An 18,925-nucleotide genomic window follows, 5' to 3' on the forward strand; every position below is an offset into this window, starting at 1 on the left:
ATTCATATTTTAATTTCCTGGTTAGAAGTTAGTCGTGTAAAAGAATGTCAAGGAAGAAATTAAATTGTTATTCAAAAAAAGATATGAAACACGTGTCATTTTCAAACAAAAAGCACAATGAGATTTATTCTATGGTTTTGTTCAATCTAAACATGGGTGTTCACTGCCCTCCAGTGGCCACAGTGAAGAACTACAACAATGCATAAATTCATGGAAAACTGTTAAAATCAGTATAATCGCTGTGCCAATATGTAATTTGTGTTAAATTAATAAATTAGATTATACAATGTAACATCCATACTGTGCTCACACGGTGTGAAACTACACCAGTGGCAAACAAAGACTGTAACTAAATATCTAAATAATAATAATAATAATAAATGTTCGAAATCAGAGGCTATATTTAGATTGCTTTCGTTTGGGGTTTACTTGTTATATTTTTTATTCTAATTTTTCATGGATTTATTTCGAAAGGATTGACCAGAAGTGTTGGTATTTAGTCATATGTACCTTGACGTGTACATGCAGTTCCTTACAGTGACCACAGGAGGGCGGTAATTACTCACGTTTCTAGATATGTCAAGCTCTATCAAGGCAGACATTATAGCATGACCACCAGACTAAAATAAAATAAAATAAAAATCAGTACTGATGTTACTCTTGATATTTGTAAAAATCACCTTAATAATAATTTAAAGTATTTATATAACAGTTGTACTGTGTGTTAGCCATGCTGTATGATATGATTTTGCTACGTCTGTACTTATTTTACTACTGTCTTCACAGGGTTTCTGCAGCTTAAAGTAAATTGAAATTCAAGACATATGGAGACTTTTTAATGTCACACTGAATAGAATTTAAGAATCATTTTACAATAAACTAAACTGAAGAAAAAAAAACTTACTTTGTGTTAGCAACAATTTTGTTCAAGTGTTACCTCAAATACTGAAAAACTGTCTAAAGCGGAACAAATGAAAAACAATGACCATACATTATCATTTAAGTACCCATTCTTTGAAAAACCCTGTTAATTTTTCACTTGATTGGTTGTCGGCTCCTCTATCCTAATCTGTGTGATATTAAATGCTGTAAATTCTTTTTTTTTTTTTTAAAAAATATACAAGGTCTTTATAATAAACCTACTTCCAATGTCTTTGCATTTTTAAGACTTTTATAAGACTGATTTAAGACATTTTAATACCAATGCTAAGGCCTTATTTATAGATTAGTACATGCAATGCCATTTAAGAATTTTTAAGGATCAGCAAAAACCCTGTTTCAATTGACTGATGACACCTGAAGCTCTCACATATGAACCAAGGGTGTCTTCGTTGGGGAGAGAAACTTTGGACCATCTCTTTTTCAACCAGAAATGCTCAATAACATTTTATTTGTACTTATTTTTTAGCAGTTACTCAACTTGGATTTCTTGAGCACTTGTTATTATAAAGTAACTTTTTACCTGAGTACAGTTTTTTGCTGCTTCGCCTCCAACTAAATGAGAGGATGCCTCTGATTATAGCTTTACCCTCTCCTGCTTACAGCAGTGAAACACATATAATTATACTAAAACGTGTACTTAGGGCACTAAGGTTTATACAAGGGATACAAACGTGTCTGAAACACATGAGAAGGCCATTGTCAGTGACCAGGTTACTGACCAAAACTACCTGTTGTACTAGTTTCACTGGTCGTATAGCAATTCTGCTTAAGGCTATTTGGTGCATTTATATTTTTCCATGCTTTTAAACCTAATTGTTATTGTATGACTGTACTACTACTGTTTTAGGCTAAAATGTGAATGCTATAAACATTTCAATTCTTTAGTCTTATTACATAATCTATCTCCATTTTGTGAAATAAGGAGATAATAGCTACAATCATGTTGTCTCCGTCAATTGATTAAACTGTCAAAATCTATGCTTATTAAACAGCAGCTAACATGCTTTTGAGTTGTCATTTGTTGTACTTTGGGCCCAGCCATGTTTTATCATAAACCCACCCAATGTTGTGGCGATAATAACGAAGGAAACAAGGCAGCACTGACCTGACCAATCAGGTTGAGAGAAGCTGAAGATTGACATCAGCTCTGGCCAATAGGATCGCCGGAGACAAGGTGTTTATACCAGCCCCCTTTCCCGTACAAGGCGACTGTTTTGGTGAGTTAAGGAAAGTTCATTGAAATCATTTAAGGTTTTTAAAGCGTTGAATTTGAGAAGTAATGACACCAATTGAATTATCTCGCTGTGTACTCGGCAGACGAGTAGTGACGTGAAACTGACACCGTTTATTTTTGGCCTTAAATGCAGTTTCGCTTCTCTCTCCGTGAAGCTTCATTGTTGACGTTAGTTGTTTTGTTGTATCTGCCTTTGCGCAATGGAATGGCTCGTCCATTTTTTGTGTTTTATAATATTTTCACACTCTGAATCTCATTAATGTCGTCAATGGGTCCGTTAATATACAAACGGTGTTGCTTTTATCTCGTTTTCGTCGACGCAACTTAAGTATTTCAACGGCACTTTTGTTTCGTGACAACAAATAACGCTGTTTCGTCTGAAGTTTTCCGTCGTGTAAAAACGTTGACGCCGTTAACATTTAATAGCAGCCGTTAATTTCACAACAGCCAGTGTGTTTTGTGTGGCTTGTGTCGTGCTTTTTATTTATTTTCAACTGCTTACTTCAAATGTATTATCGCTGCCTTTCTCTGTATTGAATGAATGGGCTTTTTATGCGCATGCGTGCAGGATCGCAAAGTTTATAAACAAGAGGGAGTCACATGACGAAATTATTGTGAAATAGATAAGATGAAACACTCTCTTATCAGCTCTACGTGCTAGAAACGTAATATTTCAACGTATTGTATATAGTTATATAGACAGTGAACTGTAAACATGCTGGAGCTCTGAGAATGTGTCTGAACTCAGATGTATCATTAGATAATCAGCCCAATTTTACCCTGCGTCACCCTGGCTCTCCTTATGTCAACCCTACCATTTATAGCCTATACATTACAGCTCCCTGAAGGGTTGGGTTTCACTGTCTGTGTGTGTGTGTGTGTGTGTGTGTTTGGGGGGTGGGGGATTCAGGCAAATTGCTAATGCTAATACTGATGTAAAGTTTATCTTAAGGACGGTTTGTTTTGTGTGTATTTATGAGAGGGGAGGGGATGATGCAAAGAAGGGGAGACATGTCAAACAACTTCCTAAGCACTGGTAACTGACTTGTGGTTTTGGTTTTGTTTTGTTTTCTCAGGGGAGGGGCCTATAACTGAAAATGGCTGTATTTTGTAGATATTTTACTGCAGATTTCTAATGAAAACATGTCTTCCACACCTGCTAGGCATGTTTTCTTTAAAAGTGGTCAATGTTTTTTATAGCCAGAAACTGTAAAAACTGAAATTGATGTTGCATTTTCAACAGCTTCTGCCAGAAAGAAACATCTGAGCTTAAAATAGTGACATTTAATTAAAAAAAACTAATACTTTATGCTACAAATCTCATTTAAAATTTATAAAATACATAAATAAATAAATGTTGGCATTAACAAACCAGTATGCACGACAAGAGTGAAAAACTGAGTTTTTTTTTTTTTTTATTCCAGGATTTTTACTTCCAAACATCAAAGGGCAATTTTTAAAAAAAAACCAAAAAAATTATAACTAATTTAAGTTGAAGGAAGAGTCATGCATTTTCCCCAAGTCAATCAGAGAGGCTCAAGGAAAAATATTTTCAGCTTCAGGGAGGGTAAAAACAAAACAAAACATACAAAGTCGCACAACAGCCACCCCCATCCTCTGATAAATACCAAACGGTCCCTTAGCCTATACTTTCTACTTTCGTAAATACCCTATAAGCTGTCATTTGACAATATACATTAAAAATATATTTTTCTAATAAAAGTGAGACATGCTGGCCACAGATTAAACAAAACTTCAATGTGTGTGTGTTTCAGTGGACATCATGGTATGGGAGGTGGTGACCCCGGCTGTACTGTCCAACGACCCCAAACATCAGAGCGTGCGGCATTCTGAGCCTCAGGGTGAACACACAGGTAACTACAGAGCAGTGGACTGCAGAGTTAACCTGCATCTGTACTGTATGATCACTGGGCCGAAATTCTCCAGTGAATCAGTGTTTGTTTTTTTTGTTTTGGTCAAACTTTGGAAAGTTTCTCCAGAGCAACAGAATAAATTTTACATAATTTAACTGATCTTTCATTTTATCTATCAACAAACTGCCATGCTAATCTCTGAAATTGCAAAAGCTGTTTTTTATTTTATTATACACCAATAATTATTAATAGATGATGAATTTATAATAATGATATGAACATATCAATAATAAGACGAATGGACTAATAATATCTTGGGAGCAGATTTAGAAAACACTGTATTTGATTTATGTTGAATTTTAGAAAGGTGCTTTATTGTCAATAATGGATGCATTAATGAGATATTCTGCATAATTAAAAGAAGCTATATAACGGTGTAGAAATGCTGTTTTAAAAGTCCAGCATTCAAAGTTTTATTAAAAGTACAAAAGTATCAAAATATGTTTAAAATATACTCAGAGCAGCACTTTGAGTAAATTAACCATTGTTTACTCTCATTGTTTAGTATTATTGCCCAAACTGTAAAACGCTGTGGTTCTACACGGCAAATCAAACATAATATTTAATGATAATAGTTATTCTAAGGGCCATGTTAATCTATCAACAAATACAAAAATGCAGTATAATATGTAAAGCATATACGCCCTGTAGTAGTCATATGTGCTTCCTACACTTCGATCTTATGTTTGTCTGGTCTTACCTTCAGTAGTTATGATGGATGCTGATGGAGACCAATCACATGACCTGCTCTGCTTTGAGGAACGCCTGCCCTCCTCACCTGGCTTCCCCACCAGTGACAGCTACATGGAATACGGTACAGACTTAACTAAAAGGATGGATGAATCGCTTACATTTTTTTCAAGTTTTACTCTAACTTTCTAAACCAAACTTCTCACCAAGTGTTTGTTTTCTCCACCTAGACGACCTCCCAGACCTGCAGGAGGTTCAGGAGGAGGCGGAGCCAACAGTGCCACCTGTCTACCAGGTGGACGTGGGTGTGTCACACCATGAGCGACATGCACACACGCAGCCTCCTGACACGCACTGGCTGACGCAGCTGGCTCACATCGCCACTGGACCTCAGAGCCCACTGCTGCAGGACTCTCCCAACAGCAGGTGCTTTGTACTGAAACATGAATGTGCACAACCAATACTGAGATAACACTGAGGAAATGACCGCATTGTACAAGCCCTACGTGTTGTCTATCACCACATAAGTTACTGCATGTCTCAGATTGTGTGTGTTGTTGGCAATGGATGCCTAGCACTTACAGCCTCCATTCACTCACGAGCCTGTGTCATTTTCAGCTCCTCCTCGGCCTGCCTCTCCAGCACCAGCAGTAATCTACATTCCTACGCTCGGCCTCCTCCCCCTCTCTCCAGCAGCTCATCGTCACCCCCCAGAGGTCATGGCAGGGAGCGTCGGCGCAGCAGGGTACAGCTTACATTCACCCGCTTCTTCTTTAATAACACAATGTCTTTAGAACAAATCAAGAAGGTACGTATCGGCATGTTTTACTCACCAAAACGGACTTCGACTCACCTCCACAGAAGAGCAGTGAGTGTGGCTCCGCTGTGTCAACCAGATCCTCTCTGTCCGATGATGAAGACATGGGCTGGAGCTTCTCCTGTCCACCCACTGCCTGGCACTGCTTTCTCAAAGGTACACAGACACTTTCACATGTATATCTGGTGCCACCTCACACCAGGTCTTCACCTTCTTTCTCTGCTGGGAGGAGGCTTATTTGAGGCTACTGTATGCATCTAAGAGCAGCTGTTCTCTGTCATCAGGCACCCATCTGCGTTTCCACAGCGGCTCTAATGTGGAGTGGCAGGATGTCGAGGACATGGACTCCGCTGAGGAAGACTCTGGTGACGAGGAACAATTCAGGTCTCTGAAGGTACATAATGCAAGAAGCTTGTGACTGAACTCAGAGTATCAGACCTCTGAGTTCACAGTGTGCTTTTAAATTTAGTCTCCATCTCAGTGCAGTGTGTCTGGACTGAATTCAGTGTTAAAGAAATACTTCACCCCTGAATGGTCATTTGTACATCAAATACTCCCCCTGTGTTATGTTAAATTTGTGAAGAAAACTTTGTTTTTCTAGTATGCCTCAACTGTAAACGAAGAATCCAAAAACAGAATAAATTCTTGATGAACTGAAGTCATAGGGGTCCACTTTTAACAACAGCAAAACAGTATCGAAACATTTGTATACAAACTCACACAACTCATGCAGTTTAATCCAAGTCTCATTTTTCCAGTTCCAAACAGACAGCCCATTTAAACGGGTAACAGAACGCAAAGTGAAAACAGTCATTTTACCTTGCTGAACATGAAACATGCTGCTGTTTGCTACTGCCTCCATCAGTCAGCTCATCTGTGTCATTGCGTGACTTTTGGCGCTTTAAAGGGTAAATTTAGATTCACCAAAGTCACAAAATAGCACAAACAAACCACAGACTGGGGCAGGAGTAGATCGGCAGCTGGTGTTCAGCAAAGTAAAACTACCGTTTTTGTCACTGGAGACTGGCTTTGAAGAGAACATAGCAATAATAGCATAACGCTAACAATAGCATCAGCAACAATTTGGATAATTTTTGTTGAAGAATCCAAAATAAACAATGCTTGATGTTTTGCAGAGTTATGGCTCTGAGGGTCTGCAGCTTGTGCAGCATTCAGAGATTGTACTGTCTGGTCAGACTGTCCTACAGCTGACCTTTGACCCCGGGGCATTTGGACATGCCCTCATGACCGCCCGCTGCCAACTTGATCATCCCTTCTATGTAAAAAACAAAGGTAAGAGTGATGATGAGAAAACACTAAAGTTTTTAAAAACAACATTGTACCAGCTTCTTTACACTCATGTCTTGCATTCTGTTAGGGTGGTCGTCATTTCACCCAAGCTTGACCGTGGTGCATTATGGGATACCGTGCTATGAAATGGAGGTGGGAGATGTGTGCCTTCCTCCAGGACACAGAGATGCCAAACACACCGACGACTCGCTGGTCTTTGACACATTCAGGAGGTAAAATAAGCATCTTTTCGAAACCTAAAACTACTAATAAATTGAGATTTATTAGCATGTGTGAAACACCCGCGCTCATACACGTGTCCTCCTCAGTTATGATTTCACTCCTCTGGACTCGTCTGCTGTTTACGTGTTGAGCAGTATGGCCAGAAGGCGGCGTGTCTCACAGTCGAGCGGGGATGCCATTTCTCCAGACAGAGACACATTACAAGGTACTGTACTTCAAATCTCATTAAGACGAGCAGTTTACGAAATACAAAAATTTGCTGTACAGAAACGCCCAGGCAAAGAAATCAAACAAACCTGTCAAGTGTGGATGTGCTTGAAACCAGCAGACGCCCACAGTCCCGGTTACTCCCACTCTCCTCGTCAAAAGCCAACCAAAAACCAGCAAACTGGCGCAGCAGGAAGCAATAACGCAACGCCCAATAAGTGCAAGCGGCCAATGAACGCCTTCATGCTGTTTGCCAAGAAGTTCAGGGTGGAGTACACACAGATGTACCCAGGCAAAGACAACAGGTAGATGCGCCTTGATTCTGCATGTGTGTTGTAAAGCTGTGGTGTGTTTTCAGTGTTTGTTGTGTAAGGTAATGTGTGTGTGTGTGTGTATGTTACAGAGCGATCAGCGTCCTCCTCGGGGAGCGGTGGAAGAAAATGCGAAGTGAGGAGCGGCGGGCTTTCACTTTGCAGGCCAAAGCCCTCGCAGACGAACAGAAAAGACTCAACCCAGACTGCTGGAAACGCAAACGAACCAACTCTGTGAGGACACACACACACACACACACACACACACACACACACACACACACACACACACACACACACACTCACACACACACACACTCACACACACACTCACTGCTTAATCCAGTGTTTTATACTGTTGTCTAATTTCTCTTCTGTGTCCTACAGGGTTGTCAGGGAAATTAAGGCTGCAGACAGGAAGAGAGCGACTGGCACAGCCTGTTGGAGAACACACACACACACACACACACACACACACACACACACACACACACATTCAGAGGTGACAAGGAAAGGAGATCTATGCATAACCTTATATAATGCTTCAATATTATATTTTGTTAACAACAGACTTGCCTTGATCTCCAAAGTAAGGCTTTAATTCAGTCTTCTCACAGATCTCGTCACAGTGAAAAGAGCATCAAGCTGCTCTCCATAAATGTCACTTCCTTTTCTCTTGCTTTTAAAAGGTGCTAAATGTAACAATTTAAAGTGGTGTAAAACGTGATCTGTTTATAGTTACTATATCAAGTTATAAAAACATTACATTAATGCTAAAGAGCACCATAGCGTCTCCCTCCAGATATATTTCATTCCAAATGAAATTACAAAGCAGGTCAACCGATGACTGGAGTGCAGCTCCACGAGTGATTTTACAGGATTGTGACAGTACCTTTAAAAAAAACAGAGATTCTGCTTATTTTCAGTTTCTCATCATGTGCTTGAAAACAGGTGGAAGTTGTGGTGCTGTAGCATTTTAGTTTAAGTAGAGAATGTAGCTATTTTCCCAAAATTATATATTATATACAAAGAAATATATGAAGTATTTTCTTGCCTGTATTACTTGCATTTGCACAGTGTATTGCACAAAACTACATATTTTAACTTTGCTTTTTGTGTAATTTATCACGCAATATTTAGTCCCGGGGTTTAACTGGCTTCTCCTAAAAAGAGAGAGAGAGAGGCGCTAAGTCTATTTTTTCCCCTTTATGACATTTTTTACCCATTTTTTTAGTAAGAAGCCTCACTATTTTCTAAACATAAATAAATACACCGTGAGGCTTTTGTTTTGAAAAAATGTTGAGTTTCCCCAACAGTTGCTCAAGAAAGAAAAATGCATTGAACTTATTGAATTTATGCTGTGGTTCTATTGAGCTTATTGTAGTATAGATACTAGTGATAGCATCATTCCCTTGGCTTTTATTTATTTTGTTGCTTTTATGTGATGTTATGTTACAAAAAAAAATGCCATTATTGATTGACTGATTGATTCGTCAGTCATCATCTAAACTGCTTAAGTGTCCTTTCATTCTAATATTTGCATGTGCCATAATATGATTTCTTAGATGTGTTTTTATCAAAGTACAATATGTCAGTGTATAATCAAAGAAATATTAATTCAGCTGAAGCTTGTTTGAACCTCACTCAAGAACTTGAGAAAGATGGCTTTTACAAATATTGAAACAGATTATTTTTTGTGCTTGTTTTGTTGCTATCGAAGATTAATGTATTCACTTCAGGAAAAAAAGCTTTTTTTTTTAACAAACAAGATAATTATCTCAGAATTATGAAAATGGTGTCAGGAAAAAAAAAAAATTTAACTGATAGATAGATAGAAGATATTAACTGAAGAGCAGAATTTGTTCCTTGTAAACATTTCTCATAATTCAATGACAATAATTGTGTTCATTCAGAAAAACATAGCAGACTGAATGCATTACACTTCCATATGTTCCCTAATAAAATCACTTAAAAGATAAGCAAGAAGAACCATAGCTGTTTGGCCCCACTCCTTTAAGGTTTATCTTATTTGGATGGCTTTACTTTTTGTCAAAATAGGAAAAAATCTAAAAACAATTTCCAGCCTCTGTAATGCAGGTAGTGTGCACACTGAGAAAATTCAATACATTTTGTGATGAGAAGGACAGGAAGAGACAGATGTGATAAAAGACGCGGGACAAAAGTGCACCAAGTTGTGCAAAGTGCAGTACTCAAAGATCAGCAGTTATTGAATCAGTGAACTCACTGCCATTAACCAGTAATACAAAATCATCATTAAAAAAAGAGGTGTTGTCTTTTTAATTGGGATATTGTGGACTAACTTGTTTACATGCACCTTGGAGCAATTTTGACGTTCAGTTCACAATCAGAAACAATTTTGGCTCAGATGATGGAGGTCTAGAGAAGTGTTTGCTTCGTGATCGCTTAATGTAGTTTGAGTTTGAAACATGAGGACCGTTGTAAGAAAGGACTCAAAAACCCCTGTCAAAGAGCCCTTCAAATGTACTTATCATGCAATGATTCCAAGCGTCTTCGAGGGTGGAAATAGGAATTGGACCCCTGCTTAAAAATGAGTCTTGGCTGTCTTCTAGCGATCTGTTCTGTTAAAAAAAAAAAAATGTTCAGACCCCTTTAAACCAGATGCGTGACTAATCAAAACATCTGTTAGCAAAATACACAAGAGATAGAGTTAAAATCTTACCCTAAATAAAACCTCAGCTTCTGTAATGTGATATTATCTCAAGTACTGATGCATGTAAACACAACCACTGCAAACACGATGAGCATCTAATGGAAACAGACAGATGTGGGAGCCCAGATGTGTGAGACAGGATGGGGATCTGCTTGGGGTTTAAATGCTTGATATTTTTTTTAACAGAAATAGTTTTTAAAAAAAAATTGAAATACTCCTAGCACGCTATTGTCACTGCATAACGAGGTTTATTCTTAATGCACTATATACACTTTATCTTATGTGACTGCTACAGTATAATGTGTCATTGCAAATATTAATATGATTATATAGAAATATATATTTTTTGGTTTGGACTTAATCTTTGTTAACCCTTCATGGTGCATTGATTATTTAACTTTACTATCATGTCATGTACAGGTTGATCAGGGGAGACAATGCAATACAATGTATGATAATATGAATAAAAGCATGATAAATCTATAACCACATTTGTTCTGTGTCTTTATGCGTTTGAGAAAATTTAAGGGATGAGTTTTGGGTCTAAACAAGAACGTTTTATTTTTTTCCCCCTCCCAGAAAAAGAAACAAGTTAAAAATCATAAACAAGGGTTGAAACATCTTCGCTTTATCCGGTTGCTATATACATACTGCGCCAGTTCATGGCTGGAGATAAAGGTATAGACATTAAGCTGCTACTTTAATCATAAAGATAATAAAAAGAGATAACATTCCATTAAAACTATAAACATGATCAATATTTCCAGGCTAGAATTATCAAATAGAATCCACACAGTTATATCGTATATGTGTAAATGACTAGAAAATCACTTTTTTTTGTATAGTAAAATAGAAAATATATAGAGGTACAGTATAAACATACAGTAATTTGGCCTTCTGATGTATTCGGGGGTATTTACACAAAGAGTTCAGACATATTACAGTTAGAGAAATCACTGGATCAGTTTGAGTAGCCGCTATGGTGTGTGTGCCATTTTGCATCCCCAGGGCTAAACAAATGGTACGGAGAGGACGCTAAACAGGCAAAGATAGAAGCTGCGACACTGAAAGTGAGTTAGAGGTCGATCGATCACGTTAAACGTAACAGAAACATTTGGACCCCCTCAAAATGAAAACAGTCATAGCAAGTGTGGCACAGGGATGCAGAGCAAGTCACGGCGCTCTGCTTCTGAATTTCAATTTTAGTCTCTAACAGAAAAAAAGTCCTCATAACTAAGTTCAGCTGTTTTTCTATCCACTGTTTAGTTTCTTTTTTAATGTCAGCAGAAATATGGCAACTGTCTCAGCTGAATGTTATACTGATTTTACTCTAGCTGATCATAATGATAGATTACTCGTTTGCTGCCGTGACTACAGATGTTTTGATATTTTGTACCCATTATCAAAACTTGTCAAACTATTGGAATCCTTTATTAAAGGAATACTTCACCCCCCCAAATTATCATTTATATATTAATTTGTATGAAAGGAAACAAAAAATCTTCACAAATTCTATATAACACAGGGTGGTAACTGATACAAATGGTCATTTGGGGGGTTAAGTTTTCTTTTAACTGACAAAATTTAAGTCAAGCTGCAACTTTAAACAGCTTACAGTCAAGCTGCCAGGACTTTTCTATGTTTGAAAAGGCATATTTTGCGTAGAATATCACTTTAAGTCCCAGATTCCATCTTTTGCGAAACATCTGACGACACTTTATCTCCTGTCTGACTTTGACATACAAAAGTAACAAGCGCAACAAGACTTTAAGAAAATAGAAAAAAAAAAATCACAGATCATTATTTTGGCATATTAGTCACAAGGTTGTATCAAAACAGGTTTAAAGTACAAGAACATGAATTACAAAAGGCACGGGGTACCAGAGACCGTGGAGCCAGTGGCAACGAGACATGAGCAGAGGAATTCAACAGCAGTAAATACCAGCAGTCAGTTTAGTGTCACTAGTGAGGCCTTTAGAGATTTTGGTTATTTTAAATATTTCTCTAAATAAGGATGTGTGGTGGTTTGAGCCCCAAAAATCTGCTGATTAATGTGCAGTGCATAAAACGCAGGCAAACAAAGGTTTAGGAGAATGGCATTTTTTTTTTAAACACTGAAGTCATGCTTTTTGTTCCATTTTCAGTTGTATGCGGTCTATATTTTTGTTTTGCTTTTTAAACTATTCTAATTCATTTATTTCTGTCTTTTAGACGAAAGAGTCATTAAGAAAAGGCAAAAAGATCACTAATCAAAGATATAAATTTTTTTTAAAAGTATTTAAACAGACTACAGTTATGAATTTAAAGTAGGTCTGTTATTGGAAAAAAATAGCTGACTCTTGTCATCAATAAGAAAAAAATATTTCCAATGAAATACTGTGACTTAATTTTAGGTACAAATAGCTTTTGATTTTTTTTTTCTTTTGTTCATTTTTATTTATTTAAGATTCATTTATGTTTTTGAAACCTCTCAAAAGGTTTTTGTTGGAGCTCTGCAGCTTCGGGCTCCATGCTGACCAGCAACGGACACACAGCTGGAACGTTTGAAGATTATGTTGGAAAGGCAGTGAAGCTTTTTTTGGTACCACTTTCTCATAATAAACCTGTTGTAAATGACTTCTGAATAATAACAGTTAATAAATGATGTAATAATGCTTTATAGATCAGTTATTGGGTTGCCAAAAAATCCAATGAGTGGTGTTCATCTTTCTATTTGGTAAAATCTTATAAAAAATCTTGGTCATTCATTCATAATTGCTCATTAGGTTTTCACTTTCTAATAAGCTATCAAGAATGTACTTAGAATTATACTAAATGGATTTTGGTCCTTATCATCTAGAGCCCTTTTCACAAACTGGCAACACAAACATTAATTTAAAGACTTAAAACTGATCATAAAGCATTGGTAAACTATTTATTAACCATTATTAACACAATTAATTGATTAAAAGTAAGTCCTTTATAAATTGTACCTTATTAGAAAGGTACATTTTCTTTTTTATTTGGGACAGTTCACCCCTAAAATCAGTATGGAAATGTACATAGTCTTGATTTTGGGGTGAACTGTGCTTTTCAAAGGATGAGTCACATGATGAGCAGTTGACCATTTGAACTGACATAAGGGTCACCGTCAGAAACAAACTCTGTGTCTGATAGATTCAGTCTGCTGTGCATGCTAACACTCACACTATGATAGGGAAACATAATCATTTTTACGGCCCTGTCTCATGCTCAGTGGACGCAGCTATGAACCACAGACACAGAAATGATGGTGTTCATCCTCTCACCTCATGTCAGGCCAAACCTCAGCCACAGCAGCGCTCAGTCTCTACTGGTGTATGTGTGCTTGTATAATGCATTTTTTTGTGTATGTGTGTGTGTGTGTGTGTGTGTCTACATGAGTGACTCCAGGCTCTCTGCGATGTTGGTCTGTCCCAGTGGTACAGATCCGTTGGTTTCGGGACTCTGCAGGGCTCTCTGGTCTTCCTGGCTGCTCACCAGACTCAGCACAGCTCGGTACAGATACTGGTACTGCTCCTGTGGCGACAAAACACAGCTTCAAGACTGAAACATATTTTATTACATTAAATAAACCTCCTTACCGGCTCCTTTTTAAAAATTCTTAGAAGTTTATTACCTCTCTATGGTATTATATTGCCTCTAGGTAAAACACCTATTTTTGGCCCTTTAAACTCAAACAAAGCATCCTAAATGGAAAACTTGTTTATGTAGGGTTGGAAGAAATATACTGACATTTTTTCAAAGTTTCACCGTGGAACAATGTTGTCTTAGGGTAACATTCAGACAAACAAACTTGTGAAAATAGTTCATTTTTAATGTTTTTCAATTTCAAATTGCATTTTAAACTTGAAGGTTTCTTGCATATTTTCCAGGGGTATTTTATTTCATTTATTAAAATAACCCCTTTTTTCTTACCATTATGGTACAGTGTTGCATTAAGATACGCGGAAAAACATTTTTTGAAAATGTATTTAAATCCTGTTTATTTAGTCTATTTTTTCCTCTCTCTCTCTCTCTCTCTCTCTCTCTCTCTCTCTCAAAACATTACAAACTTTTTTCCTCTTTTTTACAGACTGGCATCATACTGTTTACCATAGAGGGTTAAAGGAGCTAACTGATTAATGGCTGAGGTGAAGTTGCTCATTTCAGTGTTGTTCCAAAGTTCATAAAATGGTGACAGAGATAAATAAAATCTTTAAGAGTATTATGTGTGTGTGTGTGTGTGTGTGTGTGTGTGTGTGTGTGTGTGTGTGTGTGTTTGCACTTACTATATCATTAAAAACCCCAGGCCTCATGAGGTTGGTCATCCGTGCCACCTGGTAAACATCCACTGCTCCCTCCTCCTCTAGCTGACTGGACAGAGTGGTGAGGGCACAGAACAGCCCTGATGTAGCACCTCCCAACCTAAACACACACACACACACACACACACACACACACACACACACACACACACAGATTTAACCTTGCAAAGAATGAACCATCATATCAGAAGAGTAAATGATTGTGTGTGTGCTGTACTCACGGGTCGTGTACAACTGTAGGACAGTCTGAGTGTCGGCTGTGCTCTCTGACTGTGCTGACCAGATCGAAACTGTTCCTGATGGGACTATCTGGGTTGGGCCAGCAGGGGGCGCTGAACTGACGCACCTCCAGCACATAATTGTTCTACACAGAAGCAGGTCAGAGAGACAACACAGGTGACTCAAATGATGCCATTTAAAGGTATATATACAATATAATAATAATTATAATTATAAACTTTATTTATAGAGCACTTGTCATACAAAGGATGCAACTCAAAGTACTTGACAAAAAACACAAAAAAAGCAAAAACACAACAAGATTAGACAATTAACAGAAAGTCGGTGATAAACAAAATATAAAAGTTATGGTAAGAAGAGACCAGTAAGAATAGACAAAATGAGAGAACTAATATAATAGAATGACAAGAATTACATTCATTAAAAGCCAGACTAAATAAATAGGTTTTCAGCTATAAATTAAAAGTTACAATAGACACAGCATACATATTTAAATCACAATACACTGTGTGTGTGTGTGTGTGTGTGTGTTACCTGTGGTGAGTTCAAAGTAAAGTCCTGCACCAGAAGTCTCTCTTCATTGGACAGACACACATGCTCCTCCCCCGAATATGACACAGTGAAACCCTCGAAGCTCATTGGCTGGTCTTTAGTGGGCCAGTAAACACAACACTCTGCTGCTTCACTCTGACATAAACAGGAAAACATGCAAGAGTGTGTTTATGAATTGGGATTTTATAATTACTGTGCAGAGTGTGTGTGTGTGTGTGTGTGTGTGTGTGTGTGTGTGTGTGTTATACCTGACTGTGTGCATCTGGCAGACGGACAACAGTGTGTGTGCTGTGTTCCCAGATCATTCTCCAGAAATCTGCCACTGTGCTGCTCAGAGGAGTCTGGCTCACTATGAACTCCTTACTCTGGTGATGTCCCTGTGAAAACACGAGCAGCATTAAACCATTAGCAAATGTTTTTTTTGATGTCTTAAAAACAGCTAACGTGTCCTTTAATAACTTGGTAAGCAGCAGATAATTCCAGGCTGTCTTACCATGACATAGGAAGCATTGATGTACCCTGTGGAGTTTGTCTCTGAAGCCGTCAGACACACTCTTGATCTTTCCACTGTACAAAACACACAAGTCATGAGCCTGTTTTCACACACAAGTAGGCTAACTAATTACATCACTGCTCATATGTCTTGCACGTCAATCTACCACTGAGTCAAGACTGTGATCATGAGCCATTTTTGATAACATGATTGTGGGTTACCAAAGCAGCCGTGCTTACCAGGCATCAGGGCTCTGGCTCTGTTCCTCTCAGCGTTGCCGTCTCTCAGGGCGGTGCTGTAGTCTGCATGCTTCGCCTGACGCTGACTGATCAGCTGAAACAACAAAAGGAACCGGTTACCTTCGCAACATTCAAAGTGTCAGCTAAATGTCTAAGATGTAAAGGCTGAATCAGAGCACAAAAATCTTTAACGTGGTGTAAAAAAAGGCAACGTGCTGTACCTTGAACTGCTTGTCCATGCGTGTCCTGCCTGACGCTCCAGGGGTCAGGAGGTCAGACACATAAGTGTGGAGGAGGTCAGAGGTCACCAAGGTGCCTCGGCTCAAGATGGCCTCCACCAGAGTGTCATGGATGAAGACGTACTGCTCCTGCAGGAGAGCAACAAAACGGCAAACGAAGAGACAGTTTGTTACCAATAAGGACTGACTGGATGGACACCACTAAGTGTGTGTGTGTGTGTTTTTGTGTCAGTTCGCTCACCTCCGTCTGAACCAGGAAGTTCCTCTGTGTCCGGACATGTTTTAGGAAACCAAGAACGTTCACCGTACCCTGATCGTGGATCTGCTGCAGCATGCTGTCGATCACTATGTAAGTTCCTGTCCTTCCGACACCGGCGCTGTGACACGCATCACATGTCAAACACACAGACTCAGTGTATGGTGTGTATGGAATAGTAGCTCTTTTGTTGTCTTCAATATTAAAAAAAAAAATCTGTCTCTCACACACACACACACACACACACCACACACACACACACACACACACACACACACACACACACACACACACACAGTTTACCTGCAGTGTACCAGTACGGGTCCCATCTCCTGTGTCCGTGCCTGAGAGGACGCTCTGATGAAGGACAGGACAGGCAGAGTGTATTCTGGGACGCCCATGTCTGGCCACTGGGTGTAGTGGTAATGGAGGACTGTGTGTTCGACTCTCCTCTGAGAAGCCTGGAGGATCATAAAGAGTTATTGTGTGTGTGTGTGTGTGTGTGTGTGTGTGTGTGTGTGTAAAGACATTTATTTACAGAGCTTTGCTAACCCTGTTTTTAAGTTAGAGCTGAACCCCAAACTAACTTTGAGACTTTCACAGTCAGTGTTGTTTGGTGGTGTATGTGTGTCGGAAAAAGGGAGAGGAAGTGTGTGTGTGTGTGTGTGTGTGTGTGTGTGTGTGTGTGTGTGTGTGTGTGTGTGAAGTACCTTATTTGTAGTATCTCTGACGGTGAACGTCCGCAGTGTGTAGTAAGCGAGGGTCTTGCTGCTTTTCAGGGTCACCTGGTACGGACCGTATTCCTCCTGGTTCTCCTCCGGCCAGTACTGGTCACATTTCGTCTGCAGACAGATGACATTGATAAAAACACAAAAAGTCAGTTTTTCTATATTAACAATATAATTATTATATTATTATAAATATTATATTGTTATATTATTATCATAATAACAGCATAATTTGACAGGAGTTGCTCATAGTGATAAACCCATGGAGAATTATCACCCAGCTGTGTAGTTCCCCTCAGCTCTATGGAGCATTTTATCCTCTTTCAGCTCAGTGTTTTTGGTTTTACAGCCACCTACTGCACTACTCTGATATTCTCACTTCTCTCAGTGATTCAGCAGTAGGAGGCAGCTGTTCTCAGCTAAATAGCCACTACACAAAGGTTTAATCCAGGTAAATTTGATTCCCAGCTTCACACCCACAATACATACTTAAATTATTTCCCATTTGCTGAACAATAAAATAAAGGGAAAACTGGAGTTCATTCAAGTTTTTAAACATCTTTTTTATAAAAATGTCTAGGTGTGGACAATTCCCAACGGGGTGGATTCTAATGGCACAATCGATGGTGTGTTGAGCCATTTTGACCCATGTAATGCTGATTTTCATAAATTTGGTAAAACAATAAATGTCAATATTAACACCAGCACTGAGTTTGTGTTTCATCAAAATATAGTCATATCACTTACTTTACAGCTCAAAAAACATGTTTAGTGTGCAGTATCTCTTTAATGTACATATTTGGGATACCTGACAAATGTTTGTCGGCAAATCTCTACAATTAGTTCTAATGCAGGTTTCTATCCAAATAATGTTTCACCTCATGCATTTCTATAAATGACTGACCTGCCTGCTTATTGCTTCTTAAATATCAGAGGGCACTGACACAAAATGACATTTACTTTATGGCACAGTTCAGTATTTGATCTTAGATAACATGAAGGTAGAAGGCATCAAAATATAATTGATTAGATGCCTCCAGGTTGATGACCAAAAGAAAGATGAATATTAAAATTGCCAGATGTGCGTTTATAAGATCAGATGCATCTTTATTGATCTCTGCGGTGAAGCTGGTGTTTGTGTCCTACCCGTCCTTTCTCCTTGAGGTTTGTGATCATCACAATAACTCCGACATTCTGCTGCCAGATCATCCTCCAGAAGTCTTCCCTGCTCGCTCTGAGGGGCCCCTGAGCTGCGATGTATGCCCTCGTTCGCTCATAACCCTGCAGAGGAAAGCACTGGATGTGATGTGCAGTAACAACAATGGCAAAGACCCACAATCTGTTTCTGGTTTTGATTTGACTACACTGCTGCCTATTAACATGCAAAACAAAAAGATACTTACATCTACAAAGTTAGCATTGATGTAGTCTCCACATTTCCCATCTCTGTCCAAACTGTTGGAGAGTTTGACTCTGCTGTGGTCGTCTGAGAG

The 18,925-nt window shown here is 38.6% G+C and overlaps 2 protein-coding genes across 8 annotated transcripts in view; one reads left to right on the forward strand and one right to left on the reverse strand.

Moving 5' to 3' along the window:
* Window positions 1-2,131: 2,131 nt before the first annotated feature.
* LOC121961526 (HMG box-containing protein 1-like) lies at window positions 2,132-10,846 on the forward strand. Of its 5 annotated transcripts, none has more exons than XM_088072469.1 (13): window positions 2,132-2,159; window positions 3,952-4,050; window positions 4,817-4,924; window positions 5,031-5,226; window positions 5,419-5,545; window positions 5,662-5,773; window positions 5,902-6,011; window positions 6,754-6,910; window positions 6,996-7,140; window positions 7,237-7,355; window positions 7,476-7,662; window positions 7,761-7,902; window positions 8,056-10,846. In XM_088072469.1, the coding sequence occupies exons 2-13, from the start codon at window positions 3,960-3,962 to the stop codon at window positions 8,071-8,073; spliced, it is 1,512 nt and encodes a 503-aa protein (XP_087928595.1). In that variant the 5' UTR covers window positions 2,132-2,159; window positions 3,952-3,959; the 3' UTR covers window positions 8,074-10,846. The 5 variants fall into 5 exon arrangements, with proteins under 5 accessions (XP_087928595.1, XP_087928596.1, XP_087928594.1 ...); XM_088072470.1 differs by having other exon boundaries at window positions 2,139-2,159; window positions 4,820-4,924; XM_088072468.1 differs by lacking the exon at window positions 2,132-2,159 and adding an exon at window positions 3,088-3,212 and having other exon boundaries at window positions 4,820-4,924.
* A 126-nt stretch (window positions 10,847-10,972) lies between these two features.
* The window catches only part of ptprz1b (protein tyrosine phosphatase receptor type Z1b), an 80,618-nt gene continuing 72,665 nt past the window's right edge, over window positions 10,973-18,925 (reverse strand). For all 3 annotated transcript variants that reach the window (XM_088072465.1, XM_088072464.1, XM_088072463.1), the window contains 13 exons: window positions 18,836-18,918; window positions 18,579-18,713; window positions 17,415-17,546; window positions 17,008-17,165; window positions 16,690-16,825; window positions 16,431-16,577; window positions 16,210-16,303; window positions 15,971-16,044; window positions 15,726-15,854; window positions 15,460-15,612; window positions 14,907-15,049; window positions 14,650-14,785; window positions 10,973-13,897 (listed from right to left, as the gene is read on the reverse strand). In XM_088072465.1, coding sequence (XP_087928591.1) covers window positions 13,754-13,897; window positions 14,650-14,785; window positions 14,907-15,049; window positions 15,460-15,612; window positions 15,726-15,854; window positions 15,971-16,044; window positions 16,210-16,303; window positions 16,431-16,577; window positions 16,690-16,825; window positions 17,008-17,165; window positions 17,415-17,546; window positions 18,579-18,713; window positions 18,836-18,918 — 1,664 coding nt within the window. In that variant the 3' untranslated portion in view covers window positions 10,973-13,753. The remainder of the gene's footprint in view (window positions 13,898-14,649; window positions 14,786-14,906; window positions 15,050-15,459; window positions 15,613-15,725; window positions 15,855-15,970; window positions 16,045-16,209; window positions 16,304-16,430; window positions 16,578-16,689; window positions 16,826-17,007; window positions 17,166-17,414; window positions 17,547-18,578; window positions 18,714-18,835; window positions 18,919-18,925) is intronic.

The sequence above is a fragment of the Plectropomus leopardus genome, chromosome 22, assembly GCF_026936395.1.
Source record: "Plectropomus leopardus strain MGB_pleo_1.0 chromosome 22, ASM2693639v1, whole genome shotgun sequence".
In the NCBI taxonomy this organism is placed as follows: Eukaryota; Metazoa; Chordata; class Actinopteri; order Perciformes; family Serranidae; genus Plectropomus; species Plectropomus leopardus.